This window comes from Boleophthalmus pectinirostris, unplaced genomic scaffold, assembly GCF_026225935.1.
Source record: "Boleophthalmus pectinirostris isolate CB_2022bp ecotype Guang Dong unplaced genomic scaffold, ASM2622593v1 HiC_scaffold_2, whole genome shotgun sequence".
NCBI classification, from domain to species: domain Eukaryota; kingdom Metazoa; phylum Chordata; class Actinopteri; order Gobiiformes; family Gobiidae; genus Boleophthalmus; species Boleophthalmus pectinirostris.
Genome location: NW_026571152.1, coordinates 2,109,194 through 2,124,348, shown reverse-complemented (window position 1 = coordinate 2,124,348; position 15,155 = coordinate 2,109,194). Strand labels below are relative to the sequence as shown.

The following is a 15,155-nucleotide window of genomic DNA, read 5'->3' as shown; positions in this document are numbered from 1 at the left end:
TGGTACATGTAATCCATTACTCCCCAACACTGCCCATCTATAACTGAGATTTTGAAGGCAGTCCATTACCAGAGCTGTGCCAAAAAGAAGCAAAGAAGGTGTTTGGACGAGTGGTGAAATGTAGACAGTCTAAAAACACAAGTCCAGTCAACAGAATTCAATCTTCTTTTGCTATGGACCCGTCTGCATGACTGAGGGAGCATGCACACTACACATGATAATATATATATAATATAATATAATATAATATTAGATAGTTGTAGATGAATAAAATGTAAACTTAGACCTTAGACTCTATTGATCTACAAGGGAAAGTGTTTGGAGACAGTAGCTCACACATCACAATATAATATTATGGTAAATGGCAATAATAATATTTTTGTCCTGGTGCAGCGGGCTGGTACAGTCTGGTGTTGGATGAGAAGAGGTTTCCTCCCAGAGCCGTTCTGGATGAATCGTCTCGCACTCAACCGCGTAACCTCACTCTGACCACCGGAGGGCAGCGCTGTCAGAGACTGGGCTTCTCTGTACACGTAAGAACCAGAAGAAAATCACTAGAAAACATATTTAAAAGCCTAAAATATTTTGCATGAATAGGAAACAGGAGATTATGGGCGTCCGATTGCAGTGGTGCTGGAGACAGGGTTGAGAAACAAAGAGGAAGGAGCCATTTTGGATCCAGACTGGCCCACAGCTCTGAGGACTGAGGTCAGGAGCTTCCTCATATTATTTCAATTGTTTTAAAGTTCAAGTTTATTGATTTTGCAGGGCCCTCAATTTTTGAGGCAGATCACCGATATTGATCAACTTAATTTTTTATCAGCCCGATACCAATCACATGACCTTTGATATAGCGATGCAAACTATTTTATTATTTGAGTAAAAGTTGCCTTTTGATGATATGAGGTTTGACCAAAATCTAAGTTGTTATAACTTCAGTGGAATTTTGCCAGGAATTGAAGGCAATAATGTGCCTGTAGCTGTGTGTTATACTATACTGTAAACTTCAGACAAACTGTTGTCCCCATGCAGTCATAGCCTGTATATAAAGGGACATAGCTACGTGCTAGACGCTGTGTTCCAAATACACAGTCACCCTGACCCTGACCTTGAATTACATTTGAATATAGTGGCTCCTCTCTCTGTAACTGCTGCTGTGAGACTTGTCATTTTGGTCTAAAAATATTCATATTAACCTGCTCTACATGACCCTGGGATTTCTATTCAGCTGTTTTATCCGTTAAAAAATCCTATTCATAGTATAGAGCCTGGCTCCAAATTCTCCCCGGTAACCGTTAGCATGGTGAGCTTCATTTGAGTGGAGCTGAACAGTATGATTAACTAGGGGTGTCAAATTATCGCGTTAATTGGGATTAATTAATTACAGTCATATTTAGCGTGTTATGTTTTTTAATTGCGTTAATCTCATTTTTAATCTGTAACTTTACTGTTTCTGTATGTGAGTTGCTTTATTATAAAACCTGTTTTATATGTTGGGACAACAACACACACACAAAAAACACATTTATACATTTTTTTTATTTCGGTAATTCCACTCATTGCCGGAAACCCACACAAAACGCGCGCAGTAAGAGCGATGTAAACGTCATGTTAACGTTGGCGGCGTCAGTCGCACAATGGACGAGGTGGAAGAGCCAGTAGAACAGAGCAGCAGTGCACAGGGAAAAACACATTTGTGTCTTGGAAATTCTTCTCCCGATGTGAAATATAAAAGAAAATAACAAATATAAAATCACCTCCAACTTAAATGTCACTGGTGAAAACAACCTGCATAGGCTCATGATGTCTGCACTACTGTCCTATACACACACACACACACACACACACACACACACACACACACACACACACACACACACACACACACAACACACACAAACACAAACAAACACACACAAACAAACACACACCTTCATCATCGTCATTACCCTGAGAACACGTGGACCACGTTTCCTTCCGTAGACAGTGCGCGGACACTGACGTGCTCCTGTGAGCCGCGTGTGGATCGTGTTTTCTCCCGTACGCTGCTTAAACCGCGCTTCCTCCTGTGCGCCTCTAAACCAGAACTAACACCAAGACTAAAACCAGGACTAATCCAGTCCAGGACTAAACCAGGACTAAACCAGGTTTAAACCAGGTCTAAACCAGGACTAAACCAGGTCTAAACCAGGACTAAACCAGGACTAAACCAGAACTAAAACCAGGTCTAAACCAGGTCTAAACCAGGACTAAACCAGGACTAAACCAGAACTAAAACCAGAACTAAAACCAGAACTAAAACCAGGTCTAAACCAGGTCTAAACCAGGACTAAACCAGGACTAAACCAGAACTAAAACCAGAACTAAAACCAGAACTAAAACCAGGACTAAAACCAGGTCTAAACCAGAACTAACACCAGGACTAACCCTTTCCAGGACTAAACTAGGACTAAACCAGGTCTAAACCAGGACTAAACCAGGACTAAACCAGAACTAAAACCAGAACTAAAACCAGAACTAAAACCAGGACTAAAACCAGGTCTAAACCAGAACTAACACCAGGACTAACCCTTTCCAGGACTAAACTAGGACTAAAGCAGGTCTAAACCAGGACTAAAACCAGGACTAAAACCAGTGATCTCATATATAAAACATTTCTCTATCAATAATATTTTTAATATGGTTAAGGAAAGACTGGACTTTTTATTGTCTTTAAGTAGACAAAAGTTATTATGTTCAGATTTCCTCGTCTTTGCTACTTTACAGCAAACAGTTTCTTATTCATGGAGACTTGGGATCAACAGCCAATTTGGAGAGATTTGTTAAACAATAAATGACTTTATAAAGTCACTTTTTTTTGTTCTATATCAGTCTTTTGATCTGCCACAATAATGTAATAATGAATTTAAATGAAAATACCTCAAATTGAAGGCTTTTCTCAGCAATTTTTAGGTGAGATTAAAATGAGATTAATTAGATTAATTAATTACATATCATAATTAATTAATCTCTAAATTTTTTTAATCGCATGACAGCACTATGATTAACATCACACTGGCCACTTCTTGATACAGTCTGTGCCTGCAGTGCTAAAACTCTTTTGCTCTAAATGAAATAAAATAAACCCCAAAAATGAACTGCATCAGTCCCACTGGAGATGTGAACATTTGATGCTGTATCTCATGGCAGACATATCTCATATTCACCATTATATCTGTGATTGCAGCTGCCCTTCTGGAACGGCTGTGAGCAGGAGGACAGCTGTGTACCAGACCTGATCTTACACAGCCACACGGACCTCCCCACTCTGCAGTCAGTCACTCTTTTACTTTCTTCTTTCTTTCACTTATCAAAAACCACTAACAGAACTCATTATTTTAAGAACGAATATAAAAATTTATTGTAGACGTGATGTTTTTTTTATTTTTTTTATAAGCATTACCCAAAGGAAGTGACCTAAAATATGAACTTGAACACTCACATTACAGACATGCATGAACCAATGTAAAACAATTCAAACATGCTTCAAACCTTTAACATGCTTCTGTTTGGCCCACAGTGAGTTCTGCAGCTCCGTGGAGGGGGCGCTGTGGTCCGTGTGTCACCAGCAGGGGGCGTCAGATGAGCAGCAGTATGTGATGGAGTCTGGGAGGAGGAAGGTGGTGGTGGTGGCTCATGTTGAGAATCATGGAGAAAACGCATACGGAGCCACTCTTCACATCACCGCGTCTGAAAACCTCATCTTCAACAGCCTCATCGTCAAGGTACAGCGCTCATTTAAAGATCTACTTTGTCACTTTTGTAGCAGAGGGTACATCACCACCTGCTTGTCACCATGGAGATGTTATTGCTTTGCCTGGAATGTCCCACAATGTAACAAATGATCTACCCCCAAAAAGTCATTTTCTACAGTCTGATAGTGAAGGTACAGCGCTCATTTACAGGAGCACTATGGAACTTTTTTGGTGGAGGGTCCATAACCTAGTCACCATGGAACTCTTATTTTGTTGACTGGAATGTTCAGCAGTAAGGCTTTATCTATCTCCTTGGAGAAAAGCAGGTGACCATTCAGTTACAGTTCAGATGTTCTTCAGAAGTAAATCTATTCAGAGGTGTTTTAAAAGTATATTTTAGTAAAATAAAATATGTATGTATATTAGAGATGGGCATGATTAATCGATTAATCGATAATTGATCATTAAGAATTTCATCGATTACGTTAATTTTAATCGACAAACCGAATGTAGGTTGCTGTGTGTGTTGTGACCAAACAGGTCTGTACATGTGTCTCTGCATCAGAAGGAGCGAGACACAAACAGTGGGTCAGTCTGCAACATACCAAAGCACAAATGTGTATTTAACGATGACTTGTACAAGAAATTCCAGGTTTTCCGTTGCGTTCGGAAAAGTGGGAGGACGTGCATAGTGTATAAAGAAGGCACATCGGTGTCCAGTGGGAAAAAGCTTTTCCAGGTGAGAGTCGCGCAATGTCGATGACGAGTCCCCACCTCCCTCGCCCCGTACGGTGTCCTGGTTTTGACAAACACAAATATAGTCACAATAACCTGTATTCACCTGAGTCATGTCTTTTAATCCAACAGAAATTGACCGCATCAGCGACACAAGAGCTGTAGTTTTATCTTCGCTTAGTTTATGCAAATTAGCGATGTGGTTTTAAGTTTTGTTTCTGTGAGAGTTGCAACAAAACTGAATTAAACACATTATAATGTCAAACGGCTGATGTGGCTCTAGAGTCGTTACGGTTTATATGTCGTAAAGTTGAATTTATTTATGCAGATTAGTAGTGCAGATAGTAATAATAATGATGATCATTTTAATATAAAAACGTTAATGATTAATCGATAATCAATTGTTAATTCTTCCGACGATCGATTAAGAAAATGTCATCGAATGCCCATCCCTAATGTATATAAAACATCTGTATTTGACAAAACAGATAAGTTACTTCGTCTGCCGTGTGCTATTAATGGCTTCTGTTGGTTCTGTACTTTTTGAGTGCCTCAGCTTTTTCAACTTTGTAGATAAGTTATTGATTTGTCTGGAATGTTTCACAGTATGGCATTAAACCTTTCTATCACGGAGACCAAAGCAGACCAAGTTATAGGTCAGATCTGTGGAGAGGCGGCCCCGCTTACAGTCTGAATGCCTGTTTTTCTCTGTATTTTGAAGCAAAATTCCATTCCAGGCAGAGCAATGACATATTCACAGAAACCAGAAGGTGATGGACACCTGGAGGCTGTCCATGTCTGCACAGCTTTTTATCATTATCTGATTGTTGTCTTCTCCTCAGGACCAGTCAGACATTCAGATCGAGTGCTCCTCTGAGGACAGACTGACCAGCAGGAGGAGCTGTAACATCAGCGCTCCCTTCATGAAGTCTCTGTCACAGGTCAGAGCTAACTTTTAGGCGCTTTGATGATTTAAACTTTTTATATTGTAAAAATACAGAAGAATCCTTGCAGAATCTGACCTTTATGAAAGCTGTGGATGCCCTGTCATCTAAACACAGCCAGTTTAATTTCACAAAAAAATACATCGGGCTCTATGGGCCAGTTCTTTCTGGGCCAGAGCTGCAGTACCTGGAGTGACCACTAGTCCATATCCAGTTCTTATTCCATGGCTTAGAGCTGTTTTTAAAAACAAAGTGAAGTTGAACAATATGTTATAGATGTTTTATTCACCTGTATTATTCTTTATAGATTATATTTTGTTGACACAGCACTTATTGTAGCCCTTTGAATAAACGTTTTTTGCTCCAGGTCTCCTTTAATGTGGAATTTGAGCTCAATCGATCTGTGTTTCTGGAGCACATACGAATCGTCATGACAACCACCAGGTGGGTCTCAAACATTACTCAAAGATCCTGTATTGTGCTTAATTAGTTGTATGTGTGAGAGATTTGTGTGGTGCACAAATCATGTCACCTGTTGTAATTCCAGTTAAGTCAGTTTTTTATGATCAAAACTTGAGTAACAGAGCTTCAGACAGAACAGTGCCAACAGTTAGCATCATACCTCCAGAGAATGTTGATGATATCAAAGTGAAAGTGAAGGTTTTATAAATGTATCTGTAATTGTGTGTATTTGTGTTCAGTGATGGAGAGGACGGGTTTCCAGATGACAACATCAACGAAATCTTCCTCCCTTTGAAATACCAAACCAATCTTCTGTTCACCAGGTCAGAGAAAGTCTTTTACTTTTTTAAATTATTCACTTCTTTCATCCATAAATCTTCCTCTCGGCCTCTTATTTTTTACACTCTTACACTGTATATATAAACGGCCATAGCTACCCTGCTCCATTGACTCTGGCTCAAATTCTCTTTGTATTGAAAACCTCGTCCTTCTCTCTGGATCTGCTGCTTCCAGGCTCCTCATTTTGGCCTCAAATGTTCATATTAACCCGCTCTACATGATCCTGGTGTTTTTATTTTTTTGTTTTGACCATAAATCAATTCCTCTTCCTAATAATGAACTATGCTCAAAATTTGACCCATAACTTCCATCCTCAGTGAGCTTCATTTGACTGGAGCCCCTCACACTCACTTCTTCAGCCTGTAGTATCACCTTGGGACAGGGGTGTCAATTCATTTTGGTATCCAACCGACTTTGATCCCAGAGAGGCCAGATCAGTAAAATTCATGACATATAAACCCCAAAAATAACAATAAGTTCAAATATTTGTGCAGAGAAACACCAATCTATTACAGAAATCTTTTTTAATTGATGAACTCTTTGTTTTATAAAATATTATAATATTATGAACAACCTGAAACACTAAGAAAAATGCAATTTCAACACAAAGTTTTAACATGAACTTGTCTGTAAACAGGAATAAGTCAATTTTTCTTGTAAAATTCTGCACTCGGCTCCACTTTTCTCATTTTTGACATTTTGTGATGAGGGTGTCACGGTCAACAGTCAAAACGATCGTCCTTTAAGAGCGTTTGGAAAGAGACAAGTCTTTATTTGTGCTGCTCTGGTGGGAGGGGCCACGTACAGAGACGATGCTGTGATAAAAACCACAGAAAATTAACAAGATTTTAATAGAAAATATTATTAAATATTTTAGTAGAAAATCAGCCGAGGGCCAGATTAAAGGTCTTGGAGGGCTGGATCTGGCCCCCGGGCCGTATGTTTGACACCTGTGCCTTAGGATTTCCATATATTCACTGTCCCTCCTCTGTACCGTATATTATGAATTACTTATGATTGACATATGTATTTCTTCTTAAAGAGACACTAATCCTCCTCGATTTGAGATCAAACCTTTGTCTTCACTGGACAAAACGGACCACACGTTTCAACCTCACCTATTACGTAAGAATTATTCAACACTTCTCTTCTACCACACAATGTCAATATTTCCCCATGTTTAGAATTTATATTATTAAAAAATATATCCACTTCTAATACTTTTGCAATCTACTACTGTTACTACTATTACTACTACTATATGTTTTTTTGTTTTTTTTTCTTGCAGTTACAGAACCTGGGTGTGTTCCCGGTGGAGGGGCTGTTGTTCAGGGCAGAAGTTTGGTCAGTGACTCCACAGAGGAACCAGCTCGTCCATGTGACAGATTACTCTATAGAACAGGTACTACTTCAATACTCACCCTTTACATTTTGTTTTACTATTTTGTGAATTTTAAAGTTATGTCTGTGGTGTTTTCAGGCCCCTGGGTCGTGTTCCATGCCTCAAGTGACACTCAACAGTCACGTCAAAGAAGAGGATCTGACTCGCTTTCCTCAGCTGGTATGAAGACTAGAAGAGTGACTCCCTTTGCTTTTAGCTTCACACAAACGGCTTCCTTTTTAAATTCACCATCAGATACAGTCTTAGTGCCCTTTTTGTAATTTTTGAAAGAAATATTTTAATTGAAACTGTGGGCTTGAGGAATTTTTTCACCTTTTCTAACCTTTAAACCATTTAATTTGAATGAGAATCGATCTTGTACGACTTGCAGCTGTCCACACAACTTTTGGTTCAGAGCAGAGAGTGAATATTTCCTGACCAAAACATTTGATCAATAATTGCTGTTTAGGTCGCAAGGGTAAAAAAGTGCATACGATGCCTCTTGACTAAATAATATAGGATAAAATATATAGTTTTATTACTGAAGCATGTCAGTTGGTTGCTGTGATTGGCTAAAACTCCTCACCAAAAGATTTCAGTGGGGGCAGTAGTAGCTCTGTGTCCCCTTTCCCAGCAGATTTATCCATTTATGTCCAAGAAATGTCCCAAGAGTCCCTATATTTGACCAATTTGATCCTTGTCAACAGTAAAGAGAGATATAACCAGTGTTGGGGAGTAACAGATTACATGTACCGGAGTTACGTAATCAGAGTACAAATTATGAGTAACTGTATTCAGTTACAGTTACTGTTTCAGTGAGTGGTAATTGGATTACAGTTACTTTGTTGAAATAAATGGATTACACGGTGGTATTTTCCTGTTTTCACATTTTGGGCTATATCCCTTTTTTTTAAATTCCGGTAATTCTACTCATTGCTGGACACTAAACCAGGTCCAAACCAGGTCTAAACCAGGTCTAAACCAAGACTAAAGCAGAACTAAAACCAGGTATAAACCAGAATTAAACCAAGTCTAAACTAGGTCCAAACCAGGACTAAACCAGGACTAAAACCAGGACTAAACCAGGACTAAAACCAGGTCTAAACCAGGACTAAACCAGGACTAAACCAGGTCTAAACCAGGACTAAACCAGGACTAAACCAGGACTAAACCAGGTCTAAAACCAGGTCTAAAACCAGGTCTAAACAAGGACTAAACCAGGACTAAACCAGGTCTAAAACAGGATTTAATAGGGCTAAATCATGCTGCGTGGACGCGTCTCCTCGTCTTCTATCAATAATATTTTTAGTATGGTTAAGTAAAGTCTTATGTTACAATATCCTCGTTTTTGCTTCTCTACAGCAAATCAAGTAATCCAAAGTATTCAGATTACGTTACTCACTTTAAGTCATTTAATGGATTACGTTACAAACTACATTTTGAGTTATGTAATATGTAATCTGTAGGTGAATACATTCTAAAGTAACCTTCCCAATACAGGATATAAGTTGACATTTGTTTAGGTAAAATATAAAAAAGCTGCTTAAAAATGACCAAAACACAAAGAAAATGTGACTATACTGACTCACGTGTTCGTCATGAATGAGCCGAGTGCAAAACAGTTTTCCTTCATTACACGCTCATTTCACAATTTTATTATTACAAACCTCCACAAACCAAGGGTGTCCCAGTTTCTGATTTTGAAAATCTGTTCACCCTAAGTCCAGATCAATGTGCTTTCTGAAGAATTTCTATTTTCCCCACACAGTAGACAGTTGTGAAGTCTAAAGTCTTGTCTAAAGTAAAAAGTCCAGGTTCAGAAGGCAGATTTGTGAGTGTGCGTGACTGCTCTCCTGTTCACCGCTCTTCTGTTGTATTGTATAAAAAAATAGATCCAACTGGAATTTTTATGTGTTCATGGAAAAGTGACTATAAATCTGATGGTAGTGTTTGATTTTGAACTGCGTTGTGTTGATGCCGTGTGCAGAATCGCAGTAACAGTGGCAGTGTGGGCATCCAGTGCACAGTGACTCTACCTGTGTCCAAAGAAGTGAGGATCTCAATATCAGGACGACTCAACTCCACGGCCCTGAGCAAGGTGAGGGAATCTAACACAACGAAACACACAACCACAGAGGCAAACTAACACAGAGAACTCATTTAAAACAGAGACTCCTGTGTGTCTGTCAGCATCAACCATTCTCCTTTACTCTAAGAATCTTTGTACCGTCTGTCTCATGGTGTGCTCTGATACTGATACTGATACTGATACTGAAATGCTTCAATGTCAGTTTAAATAACCACAATGATAATAAATAGTATTTTTATTGTTTTGCAAGTTGTTATTTCAAGCTTTTATTTATTTATGTATTTAATGAGACAGGGACAGTGCACAATCTTAGGGTGTGCAAAAATATCAAAATATCGATATATCATATCGTTTAATGTGATGATACAGTATCGATATCGTGGGCTGTTGTATCGATACATCAACAAGAGTATTTTTTGGTATATTTTACAAAATTATTTTGTTACAGCGCTATAGTTTTGTTGCTTGTTTAGAGGAAAGAAACTCGTTTATGCAACATATTTGACATTTTCACTGTTTTGATTATTAAAATAGGCTTTTTTATTTTTATATTAACTTTGCACATGAAACCATTTAACTAAGACTTTCAGTATCAGGCATTATTTTTTATTTAACCTTATTGAATAGATTTGAAATATATCGCATCATATCGAACATGCACTGTATCGAGATATGTATCGTATCGTGGCCTATGTATTGAGATATGTATCGTATCGGCAACTTCTTAATGATACTCAGCCCTACACAATCTACATGAACCTGAACGGGAGAGATGCCAGGGCTCATTTCCACCTGTCGTCCCTGGGCAGGTTCATTGATTGATTGTATTTAATAGACACATCAAGAATCTCGGACTTCCGGTCATTGCGCAATGCATCCTGGGAAGGATTTTCCGAAAAAATGAGCATCAAACCACCATGTTTGTTTTCCCAGTGGGACGTGTTTATTGTCAAAGTCGATCTTTTCAAGTCTTTTGAACCATATCACTTTTGTTTCTGGTTCTGATATTGTCATATTTAAGTTTTGGGATTTGGACATCGTCATTGTGTGGTTGTTTGATCCTAACAGCGGAAAACGGCTCGAGAAATGTGTTTGCGAACTCTATAAGTGCAAAAGTGAATCAGATGTGTGTGACTGCAAACCTCTGTTCAAACTGTTTCTCTTCCCAGTGGAATTGAAAAATAGTGAAAGGTGAAAGTGATGGGCAGGATTGATCCACAGGAAACTTTGTCAATAGACACGTCCCACTGGGAAAACAAACATGGAGGTTTGATGATCGCTTTTTCGGAAAATCCTTCCCAGTATGAATTGCGCAATGACCGGAAGTCCGAGATTCTTGATGCGTGTATTGACCTGAGCTATCTGCTGTTCTTCCTGGAGACTTGTAGCATGTTTTGGGGTGATGGGGGAAACCAGAGTGTTTAGGTAAAACCAGAGTGCCTGAGGAAACCCATCCAGACACAAACATGCAAACTCCACACAGAAAGGCCCGGATGCCACAGTGCCGCCGGAGCTAATGTTACAGTATTTACATATATACAGTATTTACATTTCTATGGTCAAGATCACATAATGGGTTTGCCACATATTTACAATAATATAATAATTTAAGCTGGAAAGGGAGTGGGAAGAAGAAAAATGTATAAACTCCCACTCCCACTTATGATTTTCCCTGTTGATTACCTTAAAGTATTCAAAGAGAATATTCACAAATGTTGAACCTGATCATTTATTTGTGACTAGATCATTATCAAAACTAAAACCCACATTTGAAAAATATTGATTTTATCTGTCTCCATCTGTATTAAATATATGTCTGTGAATGTTGTGATGTTGTCTTAAACCTTGAATACTTACTTACTCGAGTAATTTGTAGTTAATATTATTTTTATTTAAAGGTATAATATTACATAAAAATGACTCTAGTGAGGTTTAAACTGTGTTATAATGTTGTTACCTCCTCAGAAACAGACCTGGACTTGTTTATTTCATTCACCCATGTCGGAGTAACTCTTTATTATTAATCTGTCTACAAGCTTATAAAGCTTAAAATGCTCTGTTCAACCTTGTGATGTCGTGAAGTGGTAGTTTTCAAGTTCACAGCTCCTTTTATTTTTAGTTCAGTAGAGATTGGCAGTTCCAGGTCTAAAATAATCCAAATGATTCTAGTGAAGCTGTATGGAGTTTAAAAACACTGTGGAGCGCTTTCTGTATTCATGACATCACAAGGTGGAACAAAGTCTTTTCACTTTGAGAAACTAAATATGCAGGATTTGTGTGTTAAACATGTGTGAATGAAGCACAACCCAACTCCAGGTGTGTGTGTGTGAGGAAACTACATTAGATCAGAGAATAGTTTCATACATGGCTCTTACTTGAGTACAGTTTGTAGCTCTTGTACGTCTTTTCTTCTGGTTATAAGTTCACAGTTCACAGTAACATTGTCTCTCCTCTCTGTTATTGCAGATCGGGTTTAAATCTCTGAAGATTCTGGCGACTGCTTCGATCCAGCTCGAGTCGACCAGCCTGATGTTTCTGCAGGAGGAGCGGCCGGTCAGAGAGGTACACACTCACACAGTCTCACTCAGAAGAGGTTTTACACTGTATGAACCTTTTCCAGCTCTTAGTGCTGCGATTAGTACCAGTCATCAGTTTATGTCACGCATGTCTCTTAGTACATCTGTTCTATGTTCACTTCCAAGTTTCTATCCTGGATATTTGCTGCCATCTGCTGGTCTGAGTCATTCTTACGCTGGTATAGTGCAGATCAAACCACTACACTCACAGAACATTCAAAGTAATTAAATAGATTAAGTTGTGTATATTTAAAGTTTTAGAAATAGTCCTACTAACTTAATTATGTCAAACTGCTGCAACCAGTGTTGGGGAGTAACAGATTACATGTACCGGAGTTAAGTAATCAGAGTACAAATTATGAGTAACTGTATTCAGTTACAGTTACTGTTTCAATGAGTGGTAATTGGATTACAGTTACTTTGTTGGAATAAGTGGATTACAGGGCGGTGTTTTCCTGTTTTCACATTTTGGGCTAAACCAGGTCTAAACCAGGACTAAACCAGGTCTAAACCAGGACTAAACCAGGTCTAAACCAGGACTAAACCAGGTCTAAACCAGGACTAAACCAGGACTAAACCAGGACTAAAACCAGGACTAAACCAGGACTAAAACCAGGACTAAACCAAGACTAAACCAGGACTAAAACCAGATCTAAGCCAGGACTAAACCAGGTCTAAAACCAGATTAAAACAGGACTAAACCAGGACTAAATCCTGCTGTGTGGACGTGTCTCGTCTTCTATCAATAATATTTTTAATGTGGTTCAGTAAAGTCTGGGCTTTTTATTTTCTTTTATCAGACAGAACATCTTATGTGAAGATTTCCTCGTCTTTGCTTCTCTACAGCAAATCAAGTAATCCAAAGTATTCAGATTACATTACTCACTTTAAGTAATTTAATGGATTCTGTTACAAACTACATTTTGGGGTATGTAATCTGTAATCTGTAGGGGAATACATTTTAAAAGTCACCTTCCCAACACTGCCTGTAACATGTTCTTCTTTTACAGTAATTTTAACAAATATTTTTTTTGGATTAAAGCGAAATATTGTGGGTATAAGTGAGCATAATTTAAAAACACAGATGAGGTACAACTCAATGGAATTAAGTAATTAAACAAATAATATGTAATGTGTGTATAATGCATTATGTGTATACTATAATGTATAATGTATGTATTATTAAGCTATATACACATTATATATTATTGTGTGTCCGTGTTTTGTGTGTGTGTGTGTGTGTGTTTTTCAGATCGTGCTGGAGTTGAGGAGAGAGGAGGAGCACTCCATCCCCGTGTGGATCATCGTGGGCAGTACTCTGGGGGGTCTGCTGCTCCTCGCTCTGCTCGTGCTCGCTCTCTGGAAGGTACCTATCATATACTCTCCATAAACATCTACATTATATACTCACGTTTCATATATACAAGGGTTACATCCATGTTGTCCACTCATATATACAGTGTATGCGTATAACAGGAGGTGAAAAACATGACGACTGTAAGAGACAGAAGTGTTTCAAGTGCTGTACTAAAGAGGCACATCGCACTGGGGGTGCTCTACATGTATCTCTAATAGTGACACATTTGCAAACATTGCCTAAAACGTTTCAGGATTGTCTGAAAACTCAAGAAAAAAATACAAATAATAATGTTTTTAAGCCTGTTTTTCCAAATGAACTTGTTCCAGCTGCTTTTTTTAGTGTAAAATACAAGAACATAGATTTGATCACACACGTGTTGTATATGCGTGTGTGTGTGTGTGTGTGGTGTGTGTATGGGGGTGTGTGTGTGTGTGTGTGTGTGTGTGTGTGTGTGGGTGTGTGTGTGTGCGTGTGTGTGTGTGGGGTGTGTGTGTGTGTGGGGTGTGTGTGCACGTGTGTGTGTGTGTGTGTATGTATGGGGTGTGTGTGGTGTGCGTGTGTCTGTTGATCTCATCTGTATCTGTTTAACATTATTCTTTATTATTATAATCAAATGTGTGTAATTTCGTGCTACACTTTTTTCCAGCTTGGCTTCTTCAACAGACGAAGACGAAAGGAAGAGGAAGAGGAGCCTATGTCCAACGGGAAATCATCAGAGGAGCTTTAACAGCGCCACCACATGGAGTAAATGGACAGTGCATTTATTTGACCCTCGTCTCGTCCACGTCACGCACACATGAGCTCTTACGGTCCGTGTCCAGCAGCAGAGGACTGTTAGGGAACTAACTATCTCGTCTATGAGAGGTTCTTATGAAGAGTGAAGTGCAACTCACTCAGGGACCCTCTAAGCCCCGCCCCCTTCATAAAACCAGCCAATCACACATAGCCATACACCTTTTGAATTGTTTCTTGTATTGTATTATTCACACATTTCAAATATCGAACACTTTAACCTTGGCATTATCTGAACAATGACTGAAAATGAGTCTATACAAAATGAGTCCATGTAAAAGGTCCAGCAGAGGGCGCTAGGACTACATCTGTATAATGAAAAGTGAAGCTGTTAGTATGAAATTAAAAGCAATGTAGCAAGCATAAAACTGCACAGTGAAGGCAGTGAGTAGGGCAGTACAGGTCTGCTACATGTGTATGGACTTTAAAAAAAAGAATGTTATTACTTTATAAAGATCGAAACTTTGACGGCAGCAGGAGTCACTCACGTCCTGCCGGTATGTTACAGTGAAGTGAACACTACCTAAAGGGCTGCCTTTGTAATTATTTCCAGAGCTGATGGGGATTGTAAAGTATTTTAATGTATTGTACATGCTGTGTAGTATCTGATGCACTTTTGTTGTATAAACTTGAACTCTTGTAAATACACAAACGGATGGAGCCAGTGTTCTTGTGCTTCGAAATAATGTGAGATGCCATTATGACTGATGGACTTTAATATTAAATCTACTATTCAAATACGA

General features: G+C 38.7%; 1 protein-coding gene across 1 annotated transcript in view; it reads left to right on the top strand.

Moving 5' to 3' along the window:
- itga11b (integrin, alpha 11b) overlaps positions 1-15,155 on the top strand; it is an 84,888-nt gene extending 69,733 nt beyond the window's left edge. The window contains 15 exon segments of the mRNA XM_055155961.1: positions 394-533; positions 598-708; positions 3,227-3,312; positions 3,560-3,764; positions 5,312-5,410; positions 5,781-5,857; positions 6,115-6,198; positions 7,257-7,319; positions 7,321-7,339; positions 7,503-7,616; positions 7,695-7,775; positions 9,583-9,693; positions 12,151-12,246; positions 13,513-13,626; positions 14,267-15,155. Of these exon segments, the coding sequence (XP_055011936.1) occupies positions 394-533; positions 598-708; positions 3,227-3,312; positions 3,560-3,764; positions 5,312-5,410; positions 5,781-5,857; positions 6,115-6,198; positions 7,257-7,319; positions 7,321-7,339; positions 7,503-7,616; positions 7,695-7,775; positions 9,583-9,693; positions 12,151-12,246; positions 13,513-13,626; positions 14,267-14,347 (1,481 nt within the window). The 3' untranslated portion in view covers positions 14,348-15,155.